General features: G+C 54.1%; 1 protein-coding gene across 2 annotated transcripts; it reads left to right on the forward strand.

Moving 5' to 3' along the window:
- Positions 1 to 41: 41 nt before the first annotated feature.
- Positions 42 to 26,860, forward strand: ASS1 (argininosuccinate synthase 1). Of its 2 annotated transcripts, none has more exons than XM_030461285.1 (15): positions 42 to 137; positions 3,060 to 3,171; positions 3,587 to 3,655; positions 3,920 to 4,108; positions 6,452 to 6,508; positions 6,983 to 7,057; positions 9,633 to 9,703; positions 10,100 to 10,130; positions 13,722 to 13,812; positions 15,578 to 15,662; positions 16,445 to 16,509; positions 21,278 to 21,409; positions 24,339 to 24,495; positions 26,011 to 26,076; positions 26,593 to 26,860. In XM_030461285.1, exons 1-15 carry the CDS (start codon positions 85 to 87, stop codon positions 26,645 to 26,647), a joined length of 1,308 nt encoding a protein of 435 aa, XP_030317145.1. In that variant the 5' UTR covers positions 42 to 84; the 3' UTR covers positions 26,648 to 26,860. The 2 variants fall into 2 exon arrangements, with proteins under 2 accessions (XP_030317145.1, XP_030317146.1); XM_030461286.1 differs by having other exon boundaries at positions 121 to 133; positions 26,593 to 26,647.

Consider the following 26,860-nt stretch of genomic DNA (forward strand, 5'->3'; position numbering starts at 1 on the left):
AGGGCCTCAGTGGGTGCCCACAGAGGGGACAGTCCTGCAGCAGCCCCGCCTGCCCATGCCAGGCTATAAGGGAGGAGGAAGAGGATGCTCCAAACACCAGACCAGAGCACTGAGGGCAGCCAGAGCCTGAGAAGTAGGTGAGTGTGGGCATTGTATAGAGCTGGGGGGTGAGGGGTGGGGGGTGAGAAGTTACAAGTGGGCTCTTTGCCCGGGGGACCTGGACCTCAGCCCATGGCTGACCCCTCTCCCTGGGTCTCCCCCACATCTGGGTGCTGGCAAAAGGCTTGCTGGTCCCTGGAGGAGCAGGGCTGCAGGCAGTCCCAGCCCCTTCCCAGTGCTGGGAGGTCAAGCCCCTTCTAGCTCAGTTTAGGGTGAGAATTTTTCCAAGGGAGTCCAGTCTTCCTGAAGGACCCCCCTTGGCCACCCTGTGGAAGGGAGCAGGGAGATCAGCTGGTACCATCCCGTGCCCTCCCTGCTCTGCTCTGGGGATGTTGGAGGCAGGATGTGACCCCCAGGAGGTGCAGGAATGATACTGAGGCAAAGCCCAGCACCAGTGAGTGCATCCCTGCATCCCTCTTCTGCAGGAGCCCCTGGGGAGCCTGTCCCTGCTGCCTGCCCCATCCCAACCCACTCACCAGAGCAGAGGCAGCTCTTCCAGATGGTGAAGGCAGTTCCTCCTCATATCAAAGTTTTGAGCTTTTCATTCCCTTCCCTTTTTATTTTTCTGTCTTCTTGGTTTCCAAAACAAAAGTGCAGTGTCCCCTTGGAGCGGAGAAGCTGGGGTTGCTCTGGTACAAACCCTGCCCCAGCTCACAGGGAAACTGCTCCAGAATAATAATCAGTGCTGAGAAAGTCCCAACACATTCCCCTTCACTGAGCTTTGTTTGCTCTGATTTATTACCACCTCAAGCCAAAACTTTGGGGCTCTCCCTTCCTGGGCAGGCAGGCTTGGCACAAACCCCATTTCCGGAGCTGGAATGGTTGGTGGCCCCACACCAGTCCTGGGATGCAGGATGGGTGCCCGGGGCAAGGTGCTGCAGGTTGCTCAGGCATCCTGTGCTCAGCAGGACGTGTCTGAACAGGCAGAAATCAGAGGTGTTTCCTCTACCTGCTGCCAAACCACACGTGAAGCGAGTGTGCCCAGTCTCAGAGATGCTGAGTCAGGCAGTGACTGGTGGGGGGGGGGGGTGGGGGATTTTGAGCATAAGGGGAGGGAATTTGCCCAGCAAAGAGCAGCAGGTGCAGCATTGTGCTTGGGCTGGGCCCTTTCGGGAACTGTGGTTGCCTTCCTGTAAATGCTCTGATGAAGAGGGAACTGCTGGAGCCTCTCCAGACAGGCGCCCAGCCCCACACACCCCGAGGGGAACACCGGTTGCACAAGCACAGCCAGCCCAGGGGGTGAAGGCAGGCTCAGGCAAACAAATGATGGTTGTCAGGCAGCCAAACGATGGTTGTCTTGTTATTCAGTATTCTATTTCAAATTGGCTGGGTTGGAAGGAACCTCAGAGATCATCAAGTCCAACCCTTGATCCACTCCTGCTGCAGTTCCCAGCCCATGGCACTCAGTGCCACATCCAGGCTCTTTGGAAATATCTCCAGACACGGAGAATCCACTACTTCCCTGGGCAGCCCATTCCAATGCCTGATCACCCTCTCCATAAAGAAATTCTTTCTAATATCCAACCTAAACTTCCCCTGGCACAACTTGAGACCCTGCCCTCTTGTCTTGTTGAAAGTCGTCTGGGAAAAGAGCCCAACCCCAAATAAAAAAAAAAAATAGGGGCCCTGCTAATCTTGTCAGACACCTTTGCTCTTCACCACGATGCCGACAGCAGTGGCCAAGGTCCTGCCCTGATTCCGAGCCATGTCCTGGGGCTTTGCTGGCCCCTACACCTGCTCAGGACCAGGGTGCTGAGCACGTCCCTGGGGAAACCACATCCCGCTGGGAAAGGGGCTGCGTGAGGAGTTTTTCCCGGCACCTTCCCTGCTTGTAAAAGCAGGAGCAGGATTGTGCTGACTCGGCTTGGTTGCTCAGGACAGGATTGGGAGGGTTCTGCTGTCTGCCTTCCCCGGCCAAGGGTCGGCTGGCGTTGCCTCTTCTTGGAGCCCTGGGATTCCAAACCCAGCCCTGGGAAGGTGGGGACAGCCTTGAGCCCCCTCCCACAGCAGGATCCCCCATCCCTCCTCCTGAGCTCTGGGCAGCCACATCCTTCACCATCTCCTGTTGTTGGCTGACCTCCTCCTCCTCGGCTGAAGGGTGAGAGGCACCGAATCATCCCATAAAGGTTTCCCACTGCCAGGAAAGAGGGCGGGGTGATGTAATTAGGGCCCATTAAGCATTAATTAGAGTGGGGCTGGGTGGTGGGGGATGCGTGCTGAGCAGTGCTGGTGGGTGTTTGGGGCCAGGTTGGTGGTGGCTCCTCTGTCCTGGCACTCGGGCAGGATGCCCTCCCTGGATGGGTGTCACGGTGCCACGGTTTGTCCTCCTGTCCCCAGACCTTCCCCCCTGTACTCTGCAGCTCCAGGAGGGATTTTGGACCACTTGATTCCTCCCCACACCTGATGGGTCCCTTCCAATGCTTCCCCCAGCTTGCTGTCCCCAGCCTGGCAGAGGAGGTGACTGAGCCAGACAGATCCAGGCCCTGGTCCCACAGGACCACCTGGTGGCAGCAGCTCTGGCTGTCCCTGAACAGGAGGAGTGCCAGGAACCTGTGTTTTAACTGGAGAGTTTATCCCAGCAGCTCCACCGTGTGCTCTTCTACCAACTCAAGCTGCTGCCATCCTGGCTGGTTTGTTTGCTGCTTTAGTTTTGGGCTTTCCTTCTTGCTTCCTAGTTATTCATCTCCTGGGTAATGTTTGTGCTGCCCAGAATGTCCCAGCCCTGGCAGAACCCTCACCCCTGGCTGCCCTCAGCACCCAGCTGGACCGTGACAGCCCCGTGGAACCAGGGAAGGTTCCATGGCTGAATGCTGCAGCATCCTTGTGCCCAGTAAGAGCCAGACTGGTGTTCAGTGCAGGTCTTGGGGACATCCTGAACCCCTTTCCTTCTGTTTTGGCAGCGCCATGGCTCAACCCAAAGGCACAGTGGTCCTTGCCTACAGTGGTGGCCTTGACACCTCCTGCATCCTGGTGTGGCTGAAGGAGCAGGGCTACAATGTCATCACCTACCTGGTGAGCTCCATGTAGACCTCAGCCTCAGGAGCTGGGAGAGGTCACTGGGACATGGGGCTGGGGATCTGAGGTGGGTGATGGGGGTCCTGGGGTGGGTTTGGTCATGGTTGGTGACCCAGCTCTGGCTGCTTAACCATTGCCCAGGCTGGGTTTTCCTCAGACCTGCGTGGCACAGGCTGTCCCTGCCATCAAAAGACCTTTTCCTAAGGAGGACAGCACATGGGGGCAGAGCCAAGACCTTGGCAGGGGTGGGTATAGCCCTGAGGGATGCCACCTTGGGTGCCAATCTCCTTCCTGCCCATTCTGAGTGGCCTCAAGCCCAACCAGCACAGGCTCTGCTGTGCCTTGTATGATGTCCCATACCAGGCATCGTGGTCTTTCAAATTTAGTCTTGGGGTTTTTTTTCCTCTTCTAGGCTAATATTGGTCAGAAGGAAGATTTTGAGGCAGCACGAAAGAAAGCACTGGCCCTGGGGGCCAAGAAGGTAACAGTGTCCCCTCCCTATGGGTGCCCAGAGGGCTCTGGGCCCTTCTGCTCCCTACTCTGGGGCTGAGCCCCAGGGTCTCCCCCACCCCACAGCTCCAGGGAGGAGTCCTTTTTCCAGAAGTCTGGCACCAAAGCCTTTTAGCAGCATCCAGCAAAGGGGAGGCGAAGGGACCCTTCTCTATGCTGTCCTCAAAGCCCCAGAGGAGCAGGATTTCCTCCTGCCACCCCCCCTCTGCTGATGGGACTCCCTCTATCCTGGCAGGTTTTCATTGAGGACATCAGCAGGGAGTTTGTGGAGGATTTTATCTGGCCAGCAGTTCAGGCCAATGCTCTCTATGAGGACCGGTACCTGCTGGGCACAGCCCTGGCACGGCCCTGCATCGCCCAACACCTGGTGGAGATTGCCCGGAGGGAAGGAGCCCAGTACGTAGCCCACGGGGCCACTGGAAAGGTGAGACAGGGGGGTATATAAGGTCACTGGAATGGGAATGGCATGGGGTGCTTGGGGAACACACCCAGTCAGCCCTTTGGCCAAGCTGTGGGTGCCCCAAGGGGTGAAGAGGGCATTTTGTGGGTGCTCCATAGGGAAGTGTTTCGAAACTTCCTTCTTGTTTCTGGGATTTCTGGGCCTGGTTTTGGTTCCCTCTCTCTGACGGGAAGGTGGGGGTCACACACACACCCCCACACACCCTCTTCCCTGCTTTTGGCAGCAGCAGCTTTCCAAAAACTGCTCCAGACGTGGCTTGCCCCAGCCAGGACCCACCCGGAGGGGTTGAGCCAGCACAGATCGGGGCATTGCAGGACACCCCGGACCTCATCTGTCCCCATCCCTGTCCCCATCCTCAGCTGTCTCCATACCTTTCCCTCTCCTCAGCTGTCCCCATCCCTGTCCCCATCCCCAGCTGTCCCCACGGCCGTCAGGCGCAGGGAGGACCCTTTGCCGCTAGAGGCAGCCAGAGACCGTGGGAAGGATGCTCGGGACCAGACTCTGCCAGGAGAGGGGGGAATGAATCCTCCACGGGCCCCGTGGGCCAGCCCATGGCATCTTCAGCCTCTTCCCACCCTCTGCCCAGCCCGGGGAGGGGACACCTGGGACAGGATGACATTGTCCCCAGAGGCCAGAAGCCCAGCTGGTCCCAGCTTGGGTGCCTTGCATGCACCTAGGACCTGCTGATTCCTCCTCCTCCTCCCTTCCTGACGGGACCTGAAGCATCAACTGTGCCTGTCTTGGCCCAGGACAAAGGCTGGGAGGCCACCTGGAGGGGTCTCAGCGCAAGGGGATGGTGTTTGGGGGTGTCACCACCTATGGCAGAGGACCCTGCTAGGAAGGGGGACATGGGATGAAGCCAGGGGACACCCAAAAGCCACGTTAGCACTGAGGGGATGGGGCAGCTGTGGAGCTGGCTGGGGCTTCATGATTGCAATAACTCTTGCTCCTGCTGTCCTGGGTTCCCTGCACCCCATCCCCAGCAGCCCCTCTTGAAAGCACCCACTCGAGGGTGCCCTGGGGTAATACCCCACCACGCAGTGATGTCCCCCCACCTCCTGGGTACCAACAGCACCACCCAGCCCTGCTCACAGGGACACCCTGAGCTGCTCCCCAAGCCATTAAGCCACAGGCACAGGCAGGGCCCAACCTCGGGTAACCCGACCCGGCTGCGCCCGGCCCCGGCTGCGGCGTCTTAAATGCGGGGCCATCTGCGGTGTCCCCACTGCCAGAGCAGATGGACTTGTTTGGGGCCTGGAAGGGAAATGAGTGCTTTGGTGGATGTACTTGCCTCTGTGTAATAGTCCTCAGGGATTTTCTAGCCTGGCTGTAAGTGTATCCTCCAAAAGGAGGAGGGGAGATGGGGGGGTGATCCTTGCGCCCCTCGGAGCTGGTGGAAAATAGGCTTTGGTGAGCTCTGTTCCCCTGGAGGTGCTAATAACTCCCAGGCTTGCTCCTCACCCCTCCCTGACTATGTGGCCTCATTAGTGGGACCTCATCAGCATGGGCTAATTAAGATAAAGGATGGTTCAGAGCTATTTAATTATGAGCTTCTGCATCCTCCTGGATGCTTTGGTTCTCCTGCCCCCCTCGCTCTCTTACTTCCTGTCTTCTCTGTTGCCTGCAGAGGGAAAAATACCCAGATATGGGTTTCTACTCCTTCTGGTTCTGAAAATGTCAGCCCAGGGGGGATCAGGGATCCTGGGTGACACCAGAGTCAGCTGAGTGACTGAGCTGCATCGGGGGAAAGGTGATGACTTGGTGGCTGATTCTATCAGAAGCACCAGGAAAAGACAATTTTGGGGATAAACCAGCCATGGAGATGGGATCAGGCTTGAGTCCATGGGCCAAACCCAGCCCAGGTCCTACCACCCATCACCCCTTCCCACCTCCATCCATTCTGGAGGAGCAGAGGGGATCCGTTGATCCTCAAGCCTTGCTTTTCCAGTGCAGATAGCCAGAAATCCCATCCCAGTGTTGTTACTGGGAGAACAGGCATCACCTCCCTCCTGCACAGAGTCCAGCCTGTGAAGTCCCTGGTGCCATCAGCCAGACATCCCTCCTGGATCTCACAGGGATTTGCCCTGCTCAGCCAAGGGTCTCCCACTGGGAGACTTTTCCCACGGAGTGGTTTGTCCCACGTGCTGCCTGGAGCTGACACCCTGAGCTGCATCTCCTTTAGCTCCCACCTGGGGGATTTTGGTCCTGTCCCTGTGCAGGGAAAGCAGCCAGGAGCAGGGAAAACCAGGAAGTCCTCGATCACCCTGCTGCAGGGTGAGTCCTCAGCATCTCCTCTTCGTCTTTCAGGGCAACGACCAGGTTCGGTTCGAGCTCACCTGCTATGCCCTCTGTCCTAACATCAAGGTAAAGCACCTAAAATTGTCTCTTGGAGCCCCACTGCTGGGCTCCTGGCCCCCTCCCCAGCTGGTGGGGGATTTTAACACCCAGCCTCACTTTACCAAGCTGCCAGCTGCACCCAGCCACGTTTTGGCATTTGAGGGGGCTGTAATGATCCTTAATTGACCTATTTTTACCCCAAACGCTCTGAGGCCACAGAGGAAACAGTAACAAGGCAGCTGTGGGATAATCAATGCTTCATCTAGTGCCTTGTTAGGGTCAGGGGTTTGGGTTACTCCACCCTTGAGTAGGGAGATTAAATTTCAGCTGTGGGACCAGCACCCTCTGGGTCCCAGTTCCCCTGGCCCACCCTGACCCATCTCCCATGGGGAGCCTTGGGGAGGTCCAAAGGGGCAAAAAAAGGGCTTGGGGGAGGGGGGACAGGGAGAGGCTGTAAGGGGGCTGGGGGCTTCTCATCTCAAGCTCCTACCTTCCTACCAGGTCATTGCACCGTGGAGACTGCCAGAGTTTTACCAGCGCTTCCCTGGGCGCCGTGAGCTGATGGATTATGCCAAGGTAGGAGGTGGCTTAGAGCAGCCCCGGGATGCTCAGGGATCTTCCAGAATCCCCAGAGCACTCTGGCTTGGTGGGTGACAGCAGGAAGCCCTGCACAACATCCCTGTAGCACCATGCTGGAGCCTTCTAGTTTGGGTTGGGTTTTTTTCCCCTCTCTGTATATTCTTTTTCCCTCTCTGTTGCTGGGGAACAACAGAGTTTTGTTTTTGTTGTTTTTTTTTTTTTTTTTTTTTGCTTTTTTGCCTTTTTTTTTTTTGCCTTTTTTGTTGTTGTTGTTTTGGTTTTTTTGTTTGTTTGTTTGCTTTGGTTTTTTTCTCCTTCCTTTCTAAAAGCACCATAATTACCTGGCTATTAAGGATAACCCACTTTCCAAGGAAGCAGGTCCCAGCTCTCTGACTCGTGCAGCAGACAAAGCACACACACTTGCCTTTGTTGTCCCTTCCTTTTTTTTTTTTTTCTTTTTTTTTTGAAGTACAAGTTGCAATAAAACATATTAGAAGTTTTGCATCAGGTTTTTATGTTCCCACCAGGGTACCTTTCTTTTTTCCCCGACTTCATGGAAATGCTTGACAACTCAGCTCAATCAATCAAAAGGGAAAAGGCAGCTCTGTGCATAAACCAGAAAATTGCTTCAGTTTTTAAATAGCTGCTGTTGAAGCTGCCTGAGTAATCTCTGGGAAGGCTCTGAGGTGTGGAGCTGGAGGGTGAGGAGCCCTCCGAGCCCATTAGGGCTGCCAAGAGCAGCGTGTTGAGGATTGTGTTTGCCATCTGCCGTTGTATTATGAAGGGGAGAGTTTACGAGAGCTTTCCATATGTTGTCAAACAAGTTGTCAAATAGGGGAGTTATTAAGAGCGCCACGGGTTTATTATATGGAAAGTGGAACATGTGTTTTGGGGTTGGGGGCTTGGTTTTGTTTGGTTGTTTGGAGGGGAAGGGGGAAGGGAAGTGAAAGGGGTTTGAGACCCCATTCAAAGAGGAAAGGTTGAGGGTTTGTAGTGCCTCTTGGTCTCTGGTTTGTTCAGTGCTGTTAAGAAAAAGGGGTTTCCCCTTCTTTTTAATGCTCAGGAGAGGGAGACAGCTTGGTCAGGTCCTTTTGCTCTCTGGGTGTTCTCATCTCAGTGCTTGGGAGTTAGAACATTTGGGGCTTGGTTGCTGCCGGGGCAAGAGGGATCCATGCTGATAGGGGCAGGGTCTGACCCCAGGCAGGGTCTGGAGCTGTCCCTCAGCCCATGCTCTTCCCCCAGGATTATTCTGGGAGAGGTTGGGAGGCACCTGCAGCTCCATCAATCCAAGGAATGGGATAAGGAGTGGCATCTCCTCTCTCTTTCCTGGAGAAGCCAGACAATCCTCAGCACTGACACCCTGGGGTTTGCCCTCCCAGCAAGCTCAAGCTTGTGCCATGAAGTCCATGGGAAGTTTTGGTGTGTCCTGCCTGTGGGCAGGAGAGAGGGGCCTGGGCCAAGGAGGTGAAGGCTGCTCAGTGTCCCTCTCCAAAACCTGGGACTGAGCTCCTGGAATGTCCCAGGCTGGGAATGTGCAGTGTGGGACCAGTAAACCATAAGCCTGGGGCAACATAGCCCTGGGAGTGGGGCTGAGTTAGTCCCTCTGCAGCATCAGGAGGTGTCTCAGGACCTTGTTTCTGTCCCAGGTGATGGCTTGAGGACCACGATTTAACAACCACAAACATTTCCTCCCCATCTTCCCGGTAAACACGGAGCCTCTGCTCCTGGCCCAGCCCTTGGCCGATGTCCCCGCTGCGGTGACACTGAGCTGGCAGTGCCACCCGGAGGTGTGTGGGCTGTACAGACACACTAAGGCACCTTGGCAACCCCGCAGCCTCTCTTCCTGGCTCTCCCTGCCCATCCCAGAGCCAGGAATGGTGCTGGCAGGGTGGGTGATGTCCCCATGGCTCTGGTTGGCAGCTCGCCGCCGTCTCCTCTCCCGCTAATTCCCTCCCCCCCGGTATTCACCTCGTCTTCACAGGCAATTTCCCCCATTGAAATGTCAGGGGATAATTGAACACGGCGCTGACCTTGTTAGGGAGCTGGGCTCGGCGCCGGGGAGCAGCCGGTGCGGGGCTGAGTGTCCCCCAGCACGGTGTGCGTGGGGGATGTCACCCGAGTGCCACCTGTCTGCATCCCCAGGCGGGTGCAGGAGGTGGCAGGGATGGGTGCCTTGTCCCTCTGGTCCTCTTGAGGCTAGAGGGCATCCTGTGGTTTCGGGGATTTCTGTCCCCCTGTCACCTCCCCTTGGTGAGGAGCCAGCCCAGGGGAATGCACCAGCCTAGGCTTGGAAAAAGCACAAAAATGTCTGTGTCAGCATCTCCATCCGTGGGGTGTTCTGGGGTTCTCTCTCTGCTCCAGGCAGGGCTGTTCTTTTCCCTGCAGCACCGTGACCCTGATGCCCCCATCGAGGTGACCCTCATGGTAGAAGATGTCACCCGTGCTGTGGGTTGTACCTTTGAGCTTTCAGGGCTGACCCAGGCAGGAGCCAGGGCTGGGATGGGTCTGGCTTCCCTCCTCCCCCCCTGCCCCCCCCATGGGCTGGCTCAGCTCTGCTCCTGTTTCTTGGCAGAAACATGGGATCCCAGTGCCTGTGACACCACAGATGCCCTGGAGCATGGATGAAAACCTCATGCACATCAGGTAAGAGGCTGGGCAAGCATGGAGCTCCTGTGGGGTCAACATCTAGAGCTTTGGATGCCAACATCCCTAATCCTGCATCACCTGGACAACCCTACCCATCTCCAGCATCCCAGGCTGCCCCACCACATGCTGGCCAAGGATAACCCCAAAACTTGCAACCTCCCTTTCTGCCCAGTTGTCCATATCCCACGTGGCAGCACCCATCTCCTGGGGCTCTTCCAAGCCTGGTGTTCCTTGAAGGATTGCTGTTAAATGCTCCTGGAGATTCCATAACATATTTACACCCCTCCACACGTGGTGGTGAGAGTTGAGGAGGAGGTGGGTGGGGGTGGTTTGGGGGTGTTTTGAGGTTGCAGGTGCTGCAGTGACTTCTCTCTCCTTCCCTGCCCACTACAGCTACGAAGCCGGGATCCTGGAGAACCCCAAGGTAATCCATCACAGCAGCCACAGGGCTGAGGCCATCTCGTGTCTTTGCAGCCTAATTGGAAATTTCATGGTGGGCCCTGTGTGGTGGGGAGGCCCTGCTGCCCCCCCAGCCCCTCCGCCTCCTCCAGCACGTTAATTGCCACCTAATGAATAGGGGAAGGGACGGTTTCAGGGTGACACCAAAGGGGACAATATCGTGGGGCAGCAATAAAAGAGCAATCAGACAGATGAGGTGCTGGTGGGTGACAGAGGTCCAGGGGGTCCCTGCCTGTGGCTGGCCCAGCCCCTCCTTGCTTTCTTATCCCCACCATCCATGGGGAAAGGGGGTAAAACCTCCTCTTTGTGCAGGGTGGTGCTTGGATGGGCACCCATGGGACCACCAGCTCCTGGGCAGCTCTGGTGTGGTGGCTCTGGTTCTGGCCACTTCCTGACAGTTCTGGTGGTCCTGTTGCCTTGCTGGCTCCTGCTGATGCTCCAGCGGGTCCTGAGGCTCGGCAGCTCCTTAAACTAATCCATCAGTGCTAATTAGACAACCCGGGGAGAGGAGGGGGAGCAGGGAAGAGGAGCCTGCGGGAGCACCGCGGGTCAGGGCTGGGCTGGCGCGTGCCTTGGGTTGAGGGTGTGAGGAAGAAGAAGATGGAGAAGGGAGTCCCAGTCCCCAATGTTCCCTTCCAGAAGGGTGTCTGTGGGTGGGATTTTGCAGAGTCGGGCCCTCAGGGGGTCTTCACCTCCAGGAGATGGCACAGGGATGGGTTTTCAGGCCTCTAAGCTGGATCTAGGAAGGGACAGACCTGGGGCACCCATCCTGACCCTCCTCACCCTGCACCTCATCCCCTTGGGGATGCTCCCGGTCCCTGGGTTCTGCCAAACCCACCCTACTGCCCAAAGCCAGCTCGACAAATTTAGCAGAGAGCAGAGCAGTGACCCCATCCCTGAGCATCCTCCACTCCACCAGCACCCGGAGGTGGCTCCGTGTCACCACTGTCCCCTTCCCTGATCCAGGGAAGCAGTGCCAGGCAGCAGAGCAGGACCTGGGGTGCCAGGCACTGCGGGTTCCCCTCCCCAAAGCCCCGGGACCTGCCAAACACAGGGATTTGAAAGCAGATGGTTGAGCTATTTTCTGCCTCTGTGAGGCCCGATTGAAGGGCAATGAGGCAGCTAATGTGGAGAAAGATAGAAATTTACTTGCTTTAACTTCATATGGCACTCTGAAAGAGTTCATTCAGTCCCGGGCACAACAATATCAGCTGGATGAATAAACCATTTGCGGCATCGATAGCTCTGCATCATGGTTTACTTCATGGACCATTTGCTTCCAATTTCTTCTCTTCTTGCCCCGTTTTTCTTGCTTCTTTCTTCCCCCCTCCTTCTTTCCACACACTCTTCCTTCCCCCCCCACCTCCCTTTTTTTTTTTTTTTTCTTTTTTCCCCCCCTCTCTCCCCTTTAAAGATGACATTGCAGGACTAGCCCCCCTGCGGGGAGGGATAAATAGGAGGCATTGATACACTGCAACAAACTATTTGTCATTTGAACTGTGCTTTTAGGAGAGAGAATAAAAAGAGGACAGGCTCGCACCGTAATGATGGAATGCAAGCCAAATGTCACTTTTATTTCTATTTAGTTATTTTATTTAATAGAGGTTTTCATAGTTGGCTTGGAAAATTGGAAACTACCCGACTTTGACTTCCAATGTTTAGTAAAGAGTTTTTAATACTTTCCGTTTTTTGGTTTGGTTTTTTTTTTGTTTGTTTTTTTTTTTCTCCCGCCCCTTTCAGCTTTCCTTTTGAACTCCAAGTTTTTCATCATCTCTGGTGGGTTTGTGTAGTTAATAAGTGTGATCAGGGCTAGGAAAGGCCAAACGATGTAAAATTGAAATCTGCAGCCCGTGTAATCCGTGCGTGTGCATGCGGGGGGCAGCGCCCCTTGGTTAAAAGGAGGGAAAGGAGCAAAAAAAATGAGATAAAAAAGGGAACCTGAGGGTGGGGTTGCTGGAGAAGGTGTGGTTGGATTCCTGGGATTTGGCTGTGGTTGCTGCTGGGATGTGCATCCTAAGCTTTAGGGTGAGGTGAGGGGGGGCAGCACCTTGGGTGCTGGCTGTGATTGGGTTTTGCTATGGATTAAGCATGAAAAAAGAAGAGGAAGTTTTTGCTGAAAGGTTTATTTCTCATCTTGAAAAAAATTGAAATGAAAGTGATTGCAGAGAAATTAATTTTCCCCTAAAAAAAAATCAAGCAATTCAATTTGCTTGATTTTTTTTTTTTTTTTACTTGCTCTCTACCTTGTCATTTTTTTCCTTGCTGGAAAAGAAGAGACTGGAGGAAAAATGAGCAGGAGAAAAAAGAAGAGACTGGAGGAAAAATGAGCAGGAGAAAAAAGAAGAGACTGGAGGAAAAATGAGCAGGAGAAAAAGTTGTGCTTCCAAAATGGAGCAGAGAAGCAGGGAGGAAGGCTGCAGGCAGGGCCCAGATCCCAGGGATGCCCAGAGCTCCAGCTCTCACCAGCCAGATTTTGTGTGGAAATTCCAGTTTACCACCAGTTAAAACATTTACAGAAGCAGCTCAGCTGGGAGACACTGCACCTGAGCTGATTCCATGGGGGTTTTGGGTTATTTGGGCTCCTCAGCTGAAGGCTCCTTTGCCACATACTTTCTCAGCTCTGTAGTTTGCTTTCTCAGCACTGAGCTTTCCGCTGTGTTGCACATCCCCTGGGTGCTCTGTGCCTCAGTTTCCCTCCCCTTCTCCTCCCGTAGCTGGATGGGGAGAGGGGGGGGGTCCCTTTAGAGAGAGGATTTTGCATAAGTTGGTCTGAAAGTGTTTTGGGGCCAGTGCACACACAGCCGTGTCGTGCGTGAGTGCCGAGGGCACACATGAAATTGCAAAGCTTTTCATTTGCTTTCTGGGATGGAAAGCTTTTTTTTATTATTTATTTTTATTTATTTCCCCCTCCCCCCCCCCCCCCCCCCCCTTATTCTAGCACACGCTTCAATTGCAGCAATTCACCCTCAGCCCCCCCAGCATCACTGGCCCAGCTCTGATAAGATGCCTCTTTCCTATAAATCTAGGGAAAAAAAACAAAACAAAACACCAAACCAACAACAAACCAAACCCACAACCCGCAATATACATAAAGGTTGATGTGCTCTGAAATGGGTTTTTTGCTTTCTTCCTCTATTTTCTCCTGTGTGTATTAACCCCGGGGACACCACCAGCGAGCTGGTGGGCAGCAGCACCTGCTGGGGTCAGGAATCCTCATCAATTTTTTTCAGTGGGTGCTGAATCAGGCACCCAGCCCTGGGGTGGGGACCCTGCTGGCACCCACCCTGCCACCCGCTCCCTCTCCCCCCTGCCTCACTTGCCTCTCCCCAGCCAGCCCATCTCCAGCTGGGGAGGCGTTGGAGGAAAAGATGAGATCAAGTTGAGGGGAAAAATTGGCTGATTTTCCCAACTCCTTTGTTCCTGGGGTCCTGGTGAGCATGGGTGCTGGGCTGTGCCAGCCCCAGGCTTTGGGGTGGGTGAGGGGTGCACGTTGGGGTTGGTGGTGCCAATGTGACAGACTTTCCATCTAATTTTTTTTTTTTTTCCCTCCCTGCAGAATCAGGCCCCTCCTGGGCTCTACACCAAGACCTGTGATCCAGCCACCTCTCCCAACACCCCAGACGTGCTGGAAATTAAATTTGAGCAGGGTAAGGGCACCCTTGAGCCTCTGTCCCTCATATCTGGACCCCATCCCTGGCCAGGACCAGGGGACACAGGGATTGTGCTTGGGGTGAAGGCCAACAGGGTTTGGGTAAATCTAGGGGGGCTCAGTGGGACACCCCCTGTGAGAGTGGAAAGGGGTTTGAGCCCCCACCCCAGCCACTGAAATGCAGCAGGGTCCCTCTGGTGCAGGGTGGCAGGCAGGTGGCCTTGGGGACACTCAGGTGGTCCTGAGCAGTGTCACAGCTGGGATGGTGCTCCAGCAGGATTTGGCCATCCAGCAGGGCTCTCGGTGTTGCAGGAAGGACACCCCATCCCTAGGGACCCAGCCACGGAGCTGTCACCCAGAAAAGGGCCACAGGGCCACCACCAGCCATCCCAATGCCACCAACCAGCCACCAGTTTGGAGGGGACACCCCCTCCCCACCGCCAGCATCCCTGCTCCGTGATAATCATCCCCCTGGCAAGGAGCAGCCCCCCCCCCCCGCACCTCCCCGCTGCCCATTCAGCCCCTAGTTAATTTATTTGAAGTTTTAATCTAATTATTAACTATTTTAAAGGCTAAGCAGCTTTCCCCAACAACAGCCCCGACAACGTCGGCTCTCTGCCGAGCGGACCCCGGCCAATGCCCCGGCGGAGGATGCGAATAGAAAGAGCCGGGACGAGGGGAGGAGGGGGGGGAGAAAGGGGGGGGAGAGAGAGCCCGGGCCGAGGAGCAGCTTAAGGTTCATTATTGCCGCGAGTTACATTTAATAGCAATTTACAACTGAGTTTATAAACCCCTGGAAATAGGGGGTTTAGGGGGGATGGCAGTGGGGGGGGAAGCTCTGTGTGTGTGGATGGGTGAAAGGGGGGGGGGGGAGCTGACAGCCCCCATCGCCTCCGTAATAAAGACTAGAAAGGGAGGCATTGAGGCTGATTGGCAACTGATAGTGCGTTAAATGGTAATGAGGAGGGCAGATGGAGGGGGGATTAGCCTCCAACTCCGCACCGCTTTTCTTTGTGGGCCCCGCAGCCCCCTTGTCAGCTTCCTAATACATTTATTGCTCATTTCACACCGCTAAAGAAAAATGCCTCTTTCTATTCAGCATCCTTCCCCCTCCGCACACACTCTCCCCCCCTCCCACCCCCCTCCTTTCCCCTGCCCAACGCCCTTAAAAAAAAATATATATAAATAAAAGGGAAAAATAGAAAGGCAAAATAAAAGAAGGTGCAATAATTAATTCATGGCAGGGAGCACCCCCGCCGCGGGGTGCGTGTGCGTGCGTGTGCGAGCAGCCATGCCCCGGTGTGGGGGTTCCCCCCTCCGACACCCCCCATGCTGGGGAAGGGGGGACACACACACACACATTTGTCATCCCACCCCCCCCCGGCAGGAGCTGGTGGGACAGAAGGTTCTGTGCCGTAAGACAATTGCCGAGCGTGAAATTCAATTAGTTAAGGGCCTGGTTGCAATTTCACAGCCCCTAAAAAAAGGGAGAGGGAGAAGGAGAAGAGAGGGGACAGGCAGGGGGGTAGGGGACGTTTTTATGGCCTTATTTATTTATTTATTTCACTTCTCTCCCGAGGTGGGTCCCCCCGCCCCTCGCTTCCCCCCCCCTCCCCTCCGGGGCACCAGCTTGGCTATGGCTTTTTAAGAAGTTATTTAGAGTTCATATCTGTCACATCTATTTAACGCCCGCGGGGTGATGTTCCGGGGGGGATTCTGACGCCGGCTGATCCCGCCCGTCCTCCCTCTCCCCGCCTCCGCAGGTGTCCCCGTGAAGGTCACCAATGCCGGGGATGGAGCCTCTCGTTGCTCGGCCCTGGAGCTCTTCACCTACCTGAATGACATCGCGTGAGTGTCACCTTGTCCCCTGCCACCTCTGCCACCTGCCTGCCAGCTGGCAGCAGGGATGAGGACAGAGTCCTCGGGGTCCCCAGGGTGGGGTGGAAGCGGGATGCTCACAGTAGGCTCATCCCTGTCAGCCCAGGGCTGGTGGGTTTTCCTTGCCCTGCCCACTCGTGTGTCTCTTTTGGGTGGAGAGTTGGCTTTTTTTGGGGCCTGGATGCTGCCTGGATCCATCGTTCTTTCTCCCCTGCCCCTCACCCCTTCCTTCCCAGCAGCAGCTCCTCTGGGCTTGGCTGTCCCATGCCACCCCCTCCCCAGTTTCTGCTGCTGCCAGGGCAGAGCCATCCTCAGGAAATCACCCAAAACCAGGGCAGCACCCACTAGGGCACCCACTCCCCCCATGCCCACTGCCACCCAATCTCCTTTGTGCCTCCCCTCCGGCACTGAATGGGAATGAACTTTTCCACGTAGTTGGCTTTTTAAATGTTAATTAAGTGGTTTTAAAATGCCTGTGGCCACCGAGAACACAGTCGTGACGTGGCCTCTCCCCTTGCCTGGCTTGGTTTTTGGTGGCCCCAGCTGTGAGCAACGATGGAGAAGGCTGGTGGCACAGCAAAGGGTGACAAAATCCATCTCCTTGTCACTCTCCCTGCCTGGGGGTCACTCCTGCTGGTCACCAGTGCTGCTCAGGAGCTGGCCAAGCTGTCATTTGGGGTTTGTCCTCCTCTGGCAACCCCTCTGTCCTGCTCTGGGGCTGCTGAACCTCCTTCCCTTCTCCTCCCGGGCAGGGGCAAGCACGGCGTCGGGCGCATCGACATCGTGGAGAACCGGTTCGTGGGGATGAAGTCCAGAGGTGAGCAGTCACCTGCCAGAGGTGCCATCCCTGCCCTAAAACCAGCAAAAAAAACCCCAAAACCCAAACAACCAAACCAACAAACTGAAAGAAAAACCCACAAAAACCCAAAACCAACCAAACAAAAAACCCACAAAGGAAAAGCCCTAGTGGGACAGAGGGTGTGTTCTGGCTCAGGTGACACCAGCAGCCCACGACTGCTCCCTCCCCATCAGCATTTGACTGAGGTTTCCCTGTGGCAGGGACAGCTCTCTGGCCACTGTTTGCATCAGCTCTGGGGTCCCAGTGCCACCAGAGACCACGGGTCTTGGGTGAGACCTGTCCCCAGCAGGAAAAACACCAAGCTGTGGGCTTGGTGGGAGGATGCTCAGGGGTGGCTGCAGGTTCTGAAAGACAGGTACAAAGTGAAGGAGGCCGATGGAAGTCACTGAGGGGTTTTCTTAGGCCGATTCTTTGATTTATCTATGCAGTTTTGAGGCTGTGACTCTTAAATATTGATAATCCATTAGGATCAGCTACACTGGATATCTCTGGAGGCAGAGAGCTGCCCCATTGAAAAGTAACAAGAGGGTTCATTTCCCACGTCCTTGCCCCCAGTTTTAGTGGTTTTTTTTTAAAAAAAAAACTCGTTAATAGCTAATTAGATGCTCCCTTTCTTTAAACTTCTTCTCCATGCAGGGCACCAGCAAATATTTTGATAAGACTGAGCCCGTGGTTTCCCTCCCCACCACAGGGCACCAACCCATTTGCAAGAGCATCAGTTACAAGAGGGTAGAAACAAAACCCCAAATCATTTGATTGGCATTTAAATAACCAAATAACCCCAAACCCAACCCCAAACCACACACACCAGCCCACGACATTTGCATGCAGGATGCTGAGTAATTTGTCACAATCTATTTTATTTATTATTTTTTTTAAGAGCCCCTGACACGCTCTAGTGACCCTTCCAGCATTTAATAATTTCTCTAAACCCCATTTATCTGTCATTCCTGTCTCCTGGCTGACACTGCCAGGAGATCCCTGCCGGGGTTGTGTGCCAGCACCCAGGGGAGGACTGGGGCTTTCCAGGGACAGTGGGGTGGGTGCTGCAGGAACCAGACCTTGGCAGGGAGGTTCCCCCCTTGATTTGTACAGGTTTTCCTCTGCTTTTAATCCTGGGCATCAGCAGAAAGCTCTCCTAGAGATGCTCTGAGGGAGATGGAGAGGTGGGAGGGGAAGGGGCTGGTGTAGGAGGGGGTTCTGATATCTCCACATCCCCCTGGGGGTTTTGGGGTGCAGGGCAGCTTGGGGTGGCCCCACCAGTGCTCTGCAGGAGCATTTTGGAGCCTAGATGGGGTCAGGGTCAATGGAGCTCATGGGTGGGAGGAGATGGTCCCTTAAATCCCAGCTGTGTGTGTGGGTTGTTTGGGGGCATCAGAGGGACCACTCGTCCTCAGGGACCTTGCTCTGCAGGGGAAACTGAGGCACAGGGAGTCAGCAGCCCAGCATGAGCCCTCTGCGGCTGGGGAGGTGGCATCAAAGGCTCTGGCCAGGTGCCTCCAATCCTTCACCTCCCACCCTCAGCGAGTCGGGGGGGGGGGGGGAAAGAAAAATTCATTTGCATTGATTTTTACTAAGCTCCTAATTGAACTTCGTTAAGGCCTAATGGGCCAGGGGTGAGCCGAGCATGCCTGCTCCAGCCTTTTAAGCCCTATTAACTCGATTTTGCCGTATTTGTTTTAGTGGGAGGAGGGTGAGGTAATTAGGGGGTGCCAGGGAGCGGTGCTGCAGCCGAGAGGGGGGGCGGGGGGGGCAGGGCTGGGCCGGGGGCTCTCTGGGTTGTGAGCAGGAGCCCGGCCCTGTCTCTCCCTCCTTTTCCCGTCCTCATTATCAAATTATCTTTTTAACTCCGAAGGGGGGCTAATTAAGTGAAGTAAATGAAATCAGTGGGGAGGTGAGGGGGAAGGAGGGGAGGGCTGGGCTGCTGCCGAAAGAGCTCAGCGCTGCCCTCGGCTGGGGCTTTGCCTCTCCCTCCGTGCCTTGAGCAGATGGGAAGTGGAAAAACTCTTCCCTGCCACGCACCCACTCCAGGGTTCGGCCCCGGCACAGGTTGTTGGCCACAACAACCCCATGCAGCGCTACAGGCTGGGGACAGAGTGGCTGGAGAGCAGCCAGGCAGAAAGGGACCTGGGAGTCTGGATTGACAGGAAGCTGAACATGAGCCAGCAGTGTGCCCAGGTGGCCAAGAAGGCCAATGGCATCCTGGCATGTATCAAAAACAGCGTCACCAGCAGGTCCAGGGAGGTGATTCTGCCCCTGTACTCAGCGCTGGTTAGGCCACACCTCGAGTACTGTGTCCAGTTCTGGGCCCCTCAGTTTAAGAAGGATGTAGAGGTCCTGGAACAGGTCCAAAGGAGGGCAACCAGGCTGGTGAAGGGACTCAAGCACAGGCCCTATGAGGAGAGGCTGAGAGAGCTGGGGGTGTTCAGCCTGAAGAAGAGGAGGCTCAGGGGAGACCTCATTGCTCTCTACAACTACCTGAAAGGAGGCTGTAGCGAGGTGGGAACTGGACTCTTTTCCCAGGCAACTCTCAGCAAGACAAGAGGGCAGGGTCTTAAGTTGTGCCAGGGGAGGTTTAGGTTAGATATTAGAAAGAATTTCTTCACGGAGAGGGTGATCAGGCTATGGAATGGACTGCCCGGTGAGGTGGTAGATTCTCCGTCCCTGGAGACATTTAAAAAAAGACTGGATGTGGCACTCAGTGCCATGGTCTAGCAACTGCTCCGGTGGGTCAAGGGTTGGACTAGATGATCTCTGAGGTCCCTTCCAACCCGGCTAATTCTGTGATTCTGTGAATTTGGGCAGCATCTTCCCCTGGGTAGCATCTCCCTGTTCCTCAGGGAAGCCACCGCGTCCCATCCTGTCCCGTTTGGAGTGACAGCCCGCACTCAGCCCCGCAAAATTGCTGGGATGGAGGTGAAGTGACAGCCGAGGTTACAAATTAAAAAAAAAAAAAAAAAAAATATTTAAGCAGCGGCAGCTGCCTCTTTGGCTGCCCCCCACTATGTCCCCTCGTCGTTGTCGTGTCCCCCCCCCCCTCCCCTCTTTGCTCCAGTCCCCCCCCCAAGTGGTAATTAGGGGGTGATTGAAGCTTCGCCGGGCTGCAGTGCTGACACCTCTGTCTTTTTCCTGTAAACACAGGGAGATGAAAATAGACACTTGGAGACGCTGCGAGTGTCACTTTGAAGGTGTCTCTTGTCTCCTCGGTGGCGAGGCTGGGAGCGTGGCTGTCAGTCCTTCTCCCCCCCATCCTTCCCCCCTCCCCAGGCTCTCCCACTCTGGTTCCCTGTTTTCTAGCACCAGGGGGAACAGGATGGGGGTCAAGACACAAACCTTTGGTCAGCCCCACTTGGCTTTAGTCCCTCCTAAAGCAAGGAGAGGGAATATTGAATATTGATTGTGTTGGTGGTTAGTTAGGGGCTGCACTAGGGTCAGCCCCTGCTCCCCTGTGCTGTGTCCCTGGGGATGGGTGGGTTTTGGGGTCACACCCCATCCCCTGCCCCAGGGACCAGGCTGCAACATCACTGGGGTGGCTGAGAGGGTGACAAAACCCCATCCCATGGCTGTAGGATGCTGAGATATGGGATCCTGGTAGGGATGAGGTTTGATGGAAGTGGCTTGGGCTGCCATGGTATATAAGGCTTTATAAATAAGGCTTATAAATAAGGTAAATAAGGCTGTCCATTGGACCCCCAGTCAACTTGCTGGAGTCTGTGTGGGTTTGAGCTCACCTGACAGCCCTGTGGCCCCTCATCATCCCCTCTTGGTGCTGGGGCTGCTCTGGGGGTACATCCCCTTTGGTGGGCACACTTCCCTATGGGATTTCCTTGGGTAGCAGCAAAACCCAACATGCAGGTGCCCTTTGCCATTCCTATGCCACAGCCCAGGTGCCCAGCACTGGGACAGGACTGTGCCCACAGACTGGGATGTGTTCATGGAGCAGCCCTGGCCATGGACCATACCCACTGTGTGTTCACTGCTGGCCCAGCTCAGCATTTCTCTATCCCTATCCAACCTGGGGATGAGCTCTGCATCATTCTTCTTTAAACACCCAATATATACATATTATATATGTGTATATATATATATATATTTCTTATTTAAACACCCAATAAAGACATTACAAGGAAAATAAGCCCTGAGCAGCTGGAACAAAGGGAGCAGCTTGCTCGTGGCATTAGCCCCTATTGCCAAAAAACTGAAACATCTCCATCTCCAAACCTCACATCAGAGTGGGGACAGGCAGGAAGGACCTTAAGGGGGGGTCCAAACAAGGTTGCCCCCCCATCCCCTAGGTAGCCCCATTGCTTCCCAGGGGATGTGCAGGGCTGTTCCTCAGGAGGCGAGGGGAGAGGAGGATATTCCAGGCCCTGAGCTCCGTGCCTGTGCCCCGCGTCGTTCTGCTAATTACAGGTTTTCAGCTGCAGCCCGTTGGGCACGGATCAGTGGGGGGATCGGTTCCCAAACCCTGTCATTTAGCCTCCTCAGAGTGCCTCTTCAAAGAGGGGAATCTAGAAATTTTCTCCGCAAGGTGCGGAGTGGACTGTCTCGGCCCCAGCATGAATATAATGACAGATGCATTTTACAGCAAGCTGGGACTGAATGCACTCGACCACGGCTCCTTCTGTCAGCCAAGTCATTATTTTTTGTCATTTGCTGACAGTTTGGGTCTCATTTCGTTTCTCTCTCTTTTTCTCCTTTTCCCCCTGCCTGGAAAAATGGGTAGGTATCTATGAGACCCCAGCAGGGACGATCCTACACCAGGCACATTTAGACATCGAGACCTTCACCATGGACAGGGAAGTTCGGAAAATCAAGCAGGGACTTGCCTTGAAATTCTCTGAGCTGGTGTACAATGGTACGTATGGGCCACCAGCCCTGCCCTGCCACCACAGTAGCATCCTCCCAGCCCTCCTCATCCTCCCAGCCTTCCTCAACCTCCTCCTCCTCTTCCCCTGTGGCTACTCGAGGCTGCAGGTCCTGTTGGTACCTCTGCTCGGGGCTGTAATATTCAGGTGTGGATTTTCAGGCTGTTCTAGGGAGAAAGATGGGTTTGCTTCTGCTGGGGGTGGTTTGCCCCATGCTCTGTTGTCATGCCAAAGAGGTCCCATGGATCAACCCTGATCCCATCCCTGTGCTAAGCTGAAGGAAGCAGGATTGGGCCAAAGTGGGGTAGGTGGGCTCAAAAGCCCACTGCCCATCCCTGGATCCCTCCTGCATGGCTCCAAACACAATGATGTGTCCCCAGCACCCAGTTCTTCTTTTGTCCCCAGCCTTGTTCAGAGCTGAGGGTCCCTGGAGATTTTCTGCCCCTTGGCCAAATAACATTTTTATCTTTCACATGTCCTGAGGCCTCAGCCTCCCACTACCTTTTTTTTTTTTTTTGTGACAGAGGTAGCACTTTTCAGCTATTTTTTTCTCCCCACAAGGGCTGGGATGATTCCCATGGGATCTTCCATTGGAATATCCCATGGAAATAATCTGACTTTGGGCAGCAGCAGGTCCAGCAGGACAGGGTCTTTTCCTTTTTCCCTCCAAGGACATCCCCTCCTGCCCCTTCTTTGACAACTGACATTTAATGCCCAAGCCCCTTTGCTGTTTAAGCCAAATTTTAGGGCCCTATGAGGGTTTCTGGGGCTTCAGGAAACTCTGTTATCCTTCCCTTCAATCACTGCCCCTGCCTTAATTCTCTCTCTGATGTTGCTCCTGCCTCAGGCACTTTTTATTCTGCTTTGTCCTGTTCTGCCTTTATTTTGACTTATTTTTTTTTAATTGAAGCATGAACCTATTGCTTTATTTCTACCACTTGCTTGTGGAAGCTACCGTGGTTTCTCTTCTCTCTCCTCATCTCTGCCAGGAAAATTCTGCTTTTTCCCTGCCCCAGATGCTGAATCCCCAGGGATTTTCACCGTGGTCCTGGGCTCTCCTGCCAGCTCAGCCCAAATCCAAGGAAAATCCCCAGTGGGATGCAAACAGCACCCTGGTGTCCCCAGGTTGGAAGCCAGGCTTTCAAGCTCCCTTTAACACCTCATTATTGCAATTTTTTGGAGAATTAGTGTTTATCTTCCCCCTCTCCCCATTGATCCCATTGTGGAGGGGGTGGCTTTGAAGCCAGGTCCCATCCTGGCAGGTACAGCCAGGTGCAGAAAAGCCATTGTCCCCTTGGTCCTGCTGTGGTTCCAAGGCAGGGAGGTCATTAAAGGGGATCATTTCCAGGGGGGGTTGTGGAGCTGGGCTGGGGGATGAGGAGAGGGGGGGGGACAGAAGTGTTTTCTCACACCTGGAGCTGTCAGAGCTGGGGTTTAAGCATTTAATGTGTCTTGGGTTTATCTTGAGGAGGATGCTCCAGCCCTGCAGCAATCCTGAGGTTTTGAAGAGTTGTTCTTGGGAGGGTGGTTATTTAAAAACAAACAAAAAACCCAAACAAACAAACAAACCCCAAAAAACAAACCACCACCAAAAAAACCCCCAAAACCCAGCACAAAAAAAGACCACCACAACCCCCCCCAAAAAACCCAACCAAGCAAAAAAACCCAAACAAACCAAACAACCAAAAAAACCCAAACCAAACCCAAAACAACCCTCCCCAAAAAAACCCCCAAACAAACAAAAACAAAAACAAAAACAAAAAAACAAAAACAAAACAAAATAAAAACAAAAAAAAAAAAAAAAAAAAAAAAAAAAAAAAAAAAAGAGAGAGAGAGGGGGGAACCAGGGGTCCCCAACCCCTCCATGGCTGTGTGGTGGTTTTGGGGGGTAAGGGCTTTAAACCAATGCTTCAGAACAGATCCCAGGGGCAAGGTTGCAGGATTCAGCCCTGCTCAGGGGCTGATGAGGCCAAACTACAAAAGAAATTGTTTGTTTCTTTAATGGCTTTGGCCCCAGAGCCCAGCTGGGAAGGGAAAGGTGAGAGGGCACTGGTATGGGAGAGATAAAACCTGGGGATGACCGGAGGGTGCTGAATGGGCTCTTTCTCTCTCCACCTCTATCTCCCTCTCCATCTCCCAGGCTTCATTCCAGGGCTCCTTGGCTAATTACCCCTCTTAGGGACAGGGGGGGACACAGGGGAGGATGGCAATGCCGAGGGATGCTCCTGCGGGATGGGTTTTGGGGAGCCATGGTGTGAACGTACATCCCCCTCTACACCCAACCCAGCTTCAGCCCAGTGCAGGGTGTTGGGGGTCCTGGGGTTTGGGGTTCTGGGGGTCTGGAGCCAGGGGAGGAAGGAATTCCCAAGGGGCAGATGGAGCTCTGGGACCCCCATTTCTGGGTGGGTTTCCCTTCCCAGGGCTGCCTGGGGGAAAAAGTATTGCTTTGGGAGTCAAGTCCCCAGTTGGGATTGATATTTTGGGGTTGATCCTTGCCCTGCCAATCCCAGGGGGTGAAGAGCTCATCCCCATCCCTAAATTCTGTGTCCCATCTGTCTGCCTTCACCTGACCCTCCTGAGATGCTGGGTTTTGAGTGACAGTTTCATAACAACTTCCCAAAGATCTAAATTGCCCAGAGGAGCTGGAAGGAGAATGGCTCAGTGTCTCTTCTCCACCAGCTGGTTCCAGCCTCCTCTCCCAGGTGGGAACCCCAGGGCCACCAAGGGGAGGGGACACATTTGAGGTCTCCATCCCTCAGAGCTGAACCCAGCACCTCCCTTCCCTCTCCCCCCTCTTCAATCCTATCCCTTCCCTTGAAAATTCCTCAGGGTCAGCCTTTGAGGAGGGGTGGAGACCACCCTAATGGGCACCCTGGGAGCCCCCCCTGTGTCCCTGCTGACACTGCCTTGTGCCCACAGGTTTCTGGCACAGCCCTGAGTGTGAATTCCTGAGGCAGTGCATCCAGAGCTCCCAGGAAAACGTGGAGGGCACTGTGAGACTCTCTGTCTTCAAGGGCCAGGTCTACATCCTGGGCAGGGAGTCCCCAAGGTCTCTGTACAATGAGGAGCTGGTGAGGTGAGTGGGGCTTGGAGCCCAAGAGTGGTGGCAGTGAGTGTCCCATCCCATCTCATCCCTTTCCACCTCATTGCATCCTGCTCTGTCCCACCCCATCCTGTCCTGTCCCGTCCCATCCCTGGTGTCACCAACCATCCCCCTTAGCCAAGTGCTCAGCCAAAGCACAAGCTGTTTTTTTTCTACCCAATATTATTATTTTTTTTTTCCCCTCTGGCTTTTACCTCTTCATAGAATTCCAGACTGGTTTGGACTGGAAGGGACCTTAAAGATGATCCAGTTCCATGGGCAGGGACACCTCCCACCAGCTCAGGTTTCTCCAAGCCCCATCCAACCTGGCCTTGAACAGGGATGTGGCAGCCACAGCTCCCCAGCTTCTTTTCTTCATGTTGTTTTCTCTCTCACTCACTCCCCTCCAGCCCTCCCTCAACCCCTTTCAATCTCTCTAAACACTTTATAAGCCATAAATACACCTGAATGAGTTTAGATCAGTCGGAGTAAATGTCAAATTATCTTCTCTCTTTCTCTTCTCTGCCTTTTTTCTCCCCCTTCCCTCCTCCTCAAAATCAACAGCTCCTAATAATCCGTCCCAACCCTTCATTATGCTTCACACTCTCACTTGGAGAGATTAAATGAATAAAGTATATATTAAAAAAAAAAAACAACACACACCATAAAAAAAAGGGAAGAAAAAAAAAAAAGGAGGATGGAGGGGGGTGGGACAGAGGCAAAAGAGAGAGGGAGAGAAAAGCAGGGGCACTTATTCTCCCTGCATCTCCAACCATTTTCCTTTTCTTTTTGATTTCTACATCGCTGGTTTGAAAGCCTTTGAGTGACGGCGTCACAGGAACTCGAGAGAAAGCTGTGAGAGGCAGAGCTGTGTGGAAATGCCTCTGCACAGTAGGTAGAAAGTAACGTAATTATAGAGCAGGTCAGAACCACTCGAATGAGCAAAAATAAAAGCACAGAGGTTTTTCTGTAGCCCGTCAGGGGAGGTAAAAATCATTGTAAACTCTTTTTTTTTTTTTTTCCCCCCTTCTTCTTTATTTCCTCCCCCCCTTCTTCTTTTCAGGTTTGTGGTTTCTGCGAGATGAGCCCTGGGTTTTTGGGGGCTGTAGGAAAACTCGGGGTTGGGATTGGGTGGGTGATGCCTTTTGGGGAGGGGGATGTGCTCACAAACCCCATGGGTGCTGCTGTGTCCTGTGTGAGCACTGTCCCCTCCCTGGGACAATATCCCTGCCTGGCATGGGACAGCCCTGCCCAGGGGATGCTCAGGGACAGGACGAGCATCCCTGCTTGGGGTGGGATGCAGGGAGGAAGGGGGATGGTGCACACGAAGGGAATTTGGTGTCTTTTGCAGGGATTGGGGACCACCATGGGGGTAGCCCTGTGGCTCTGCTCCTCCCAAAGCCACTGGTCCCTTCTCTGGGGACTCTGGCCTGAGCCCCCCAGAGCCATCAGCACCTAAGTCCCCCTGGGGACCCCCCCATCCTGGTGACAGTGCCTTTCTCTCTGCAGCATGAACGTGCAAGGGGACTACGAGCCCGCCGATGCCACCGGCTTCATCAACATCAACTCCCTCAGGTCTGCGGGATGGAGGAGGGACCCACCCAAGGGGGGGCAAAAAAAAAAGTCCCCAGCACCCCTCAGGCTCTTCCCCCCAAAACACTGGGGTGTGACCCCCCCCCCAGCACCAGCCCTGCCTAATCACAGCCTTCCCTGATGCTGCCAAGCTCCTTATTTTATTTATTTTCTCAGCCCCTGCCATGCTCCAGCCCCCCCACCCCAAACTCCAGGGCTGTAAACCACGCTGCATTTACATAATGGGCTCTTAATTTTTCCCCTGCCTGTTAACTGCTTTGTTCTTCCCCCAACAGCCATGTCCTCCCCCCCACCCCTCTAAGATAAATTAATTACATTATCTCTTGGAGGAAAAAGAAAGAAAAAGAACGAAAAAAAAAATAATTAAACTGTACGGACCTTAACAAACGCCTGCTCTTCACGCCCCCCTCATTCTGCTTAAATTAATTGAAAGGAAATGTGTTATTACTGTTAATTTACAATTAATTTTTTTTTTTTTTTTTTTAATCTGGTTTCCAGGCTGAAGGAATATCATCGTCTCCAGAGCAAGGTCACCCTAAAGCAGGCTGAATAGCAATCAATCCCAGGCCCGGCCTCCTGCTCCCCTTTCTAATTCCTCTTAAGGACTGGCGCTAATTGTGGTGGTAATTTGTAATTGTAACTCCCGGAGTCACAAAGGCAGAGGTGATGCCTTTGTTACCGGCCAGAGAAACGCAATCATTCAAAATACAGATTAAAATAAAAAAAAAAAAAATAAATTAAAAGGTGGTTGGCCAGAGAAGTGGGG

Source organism: Calypte anna, chromosome 17 (assembly GCF_003957555.1).
Source record: "Calypte anna isolate BGI_N300 chromosome 17, bCalAnn1_v1.p, whole genome shotgun sequence".
NCBI classification, from domain to species: Eukaryota; Metazoa; Chordata; class Aves; order Apodiformes; family Trochilidae; genus Calypte; species Calypte anna.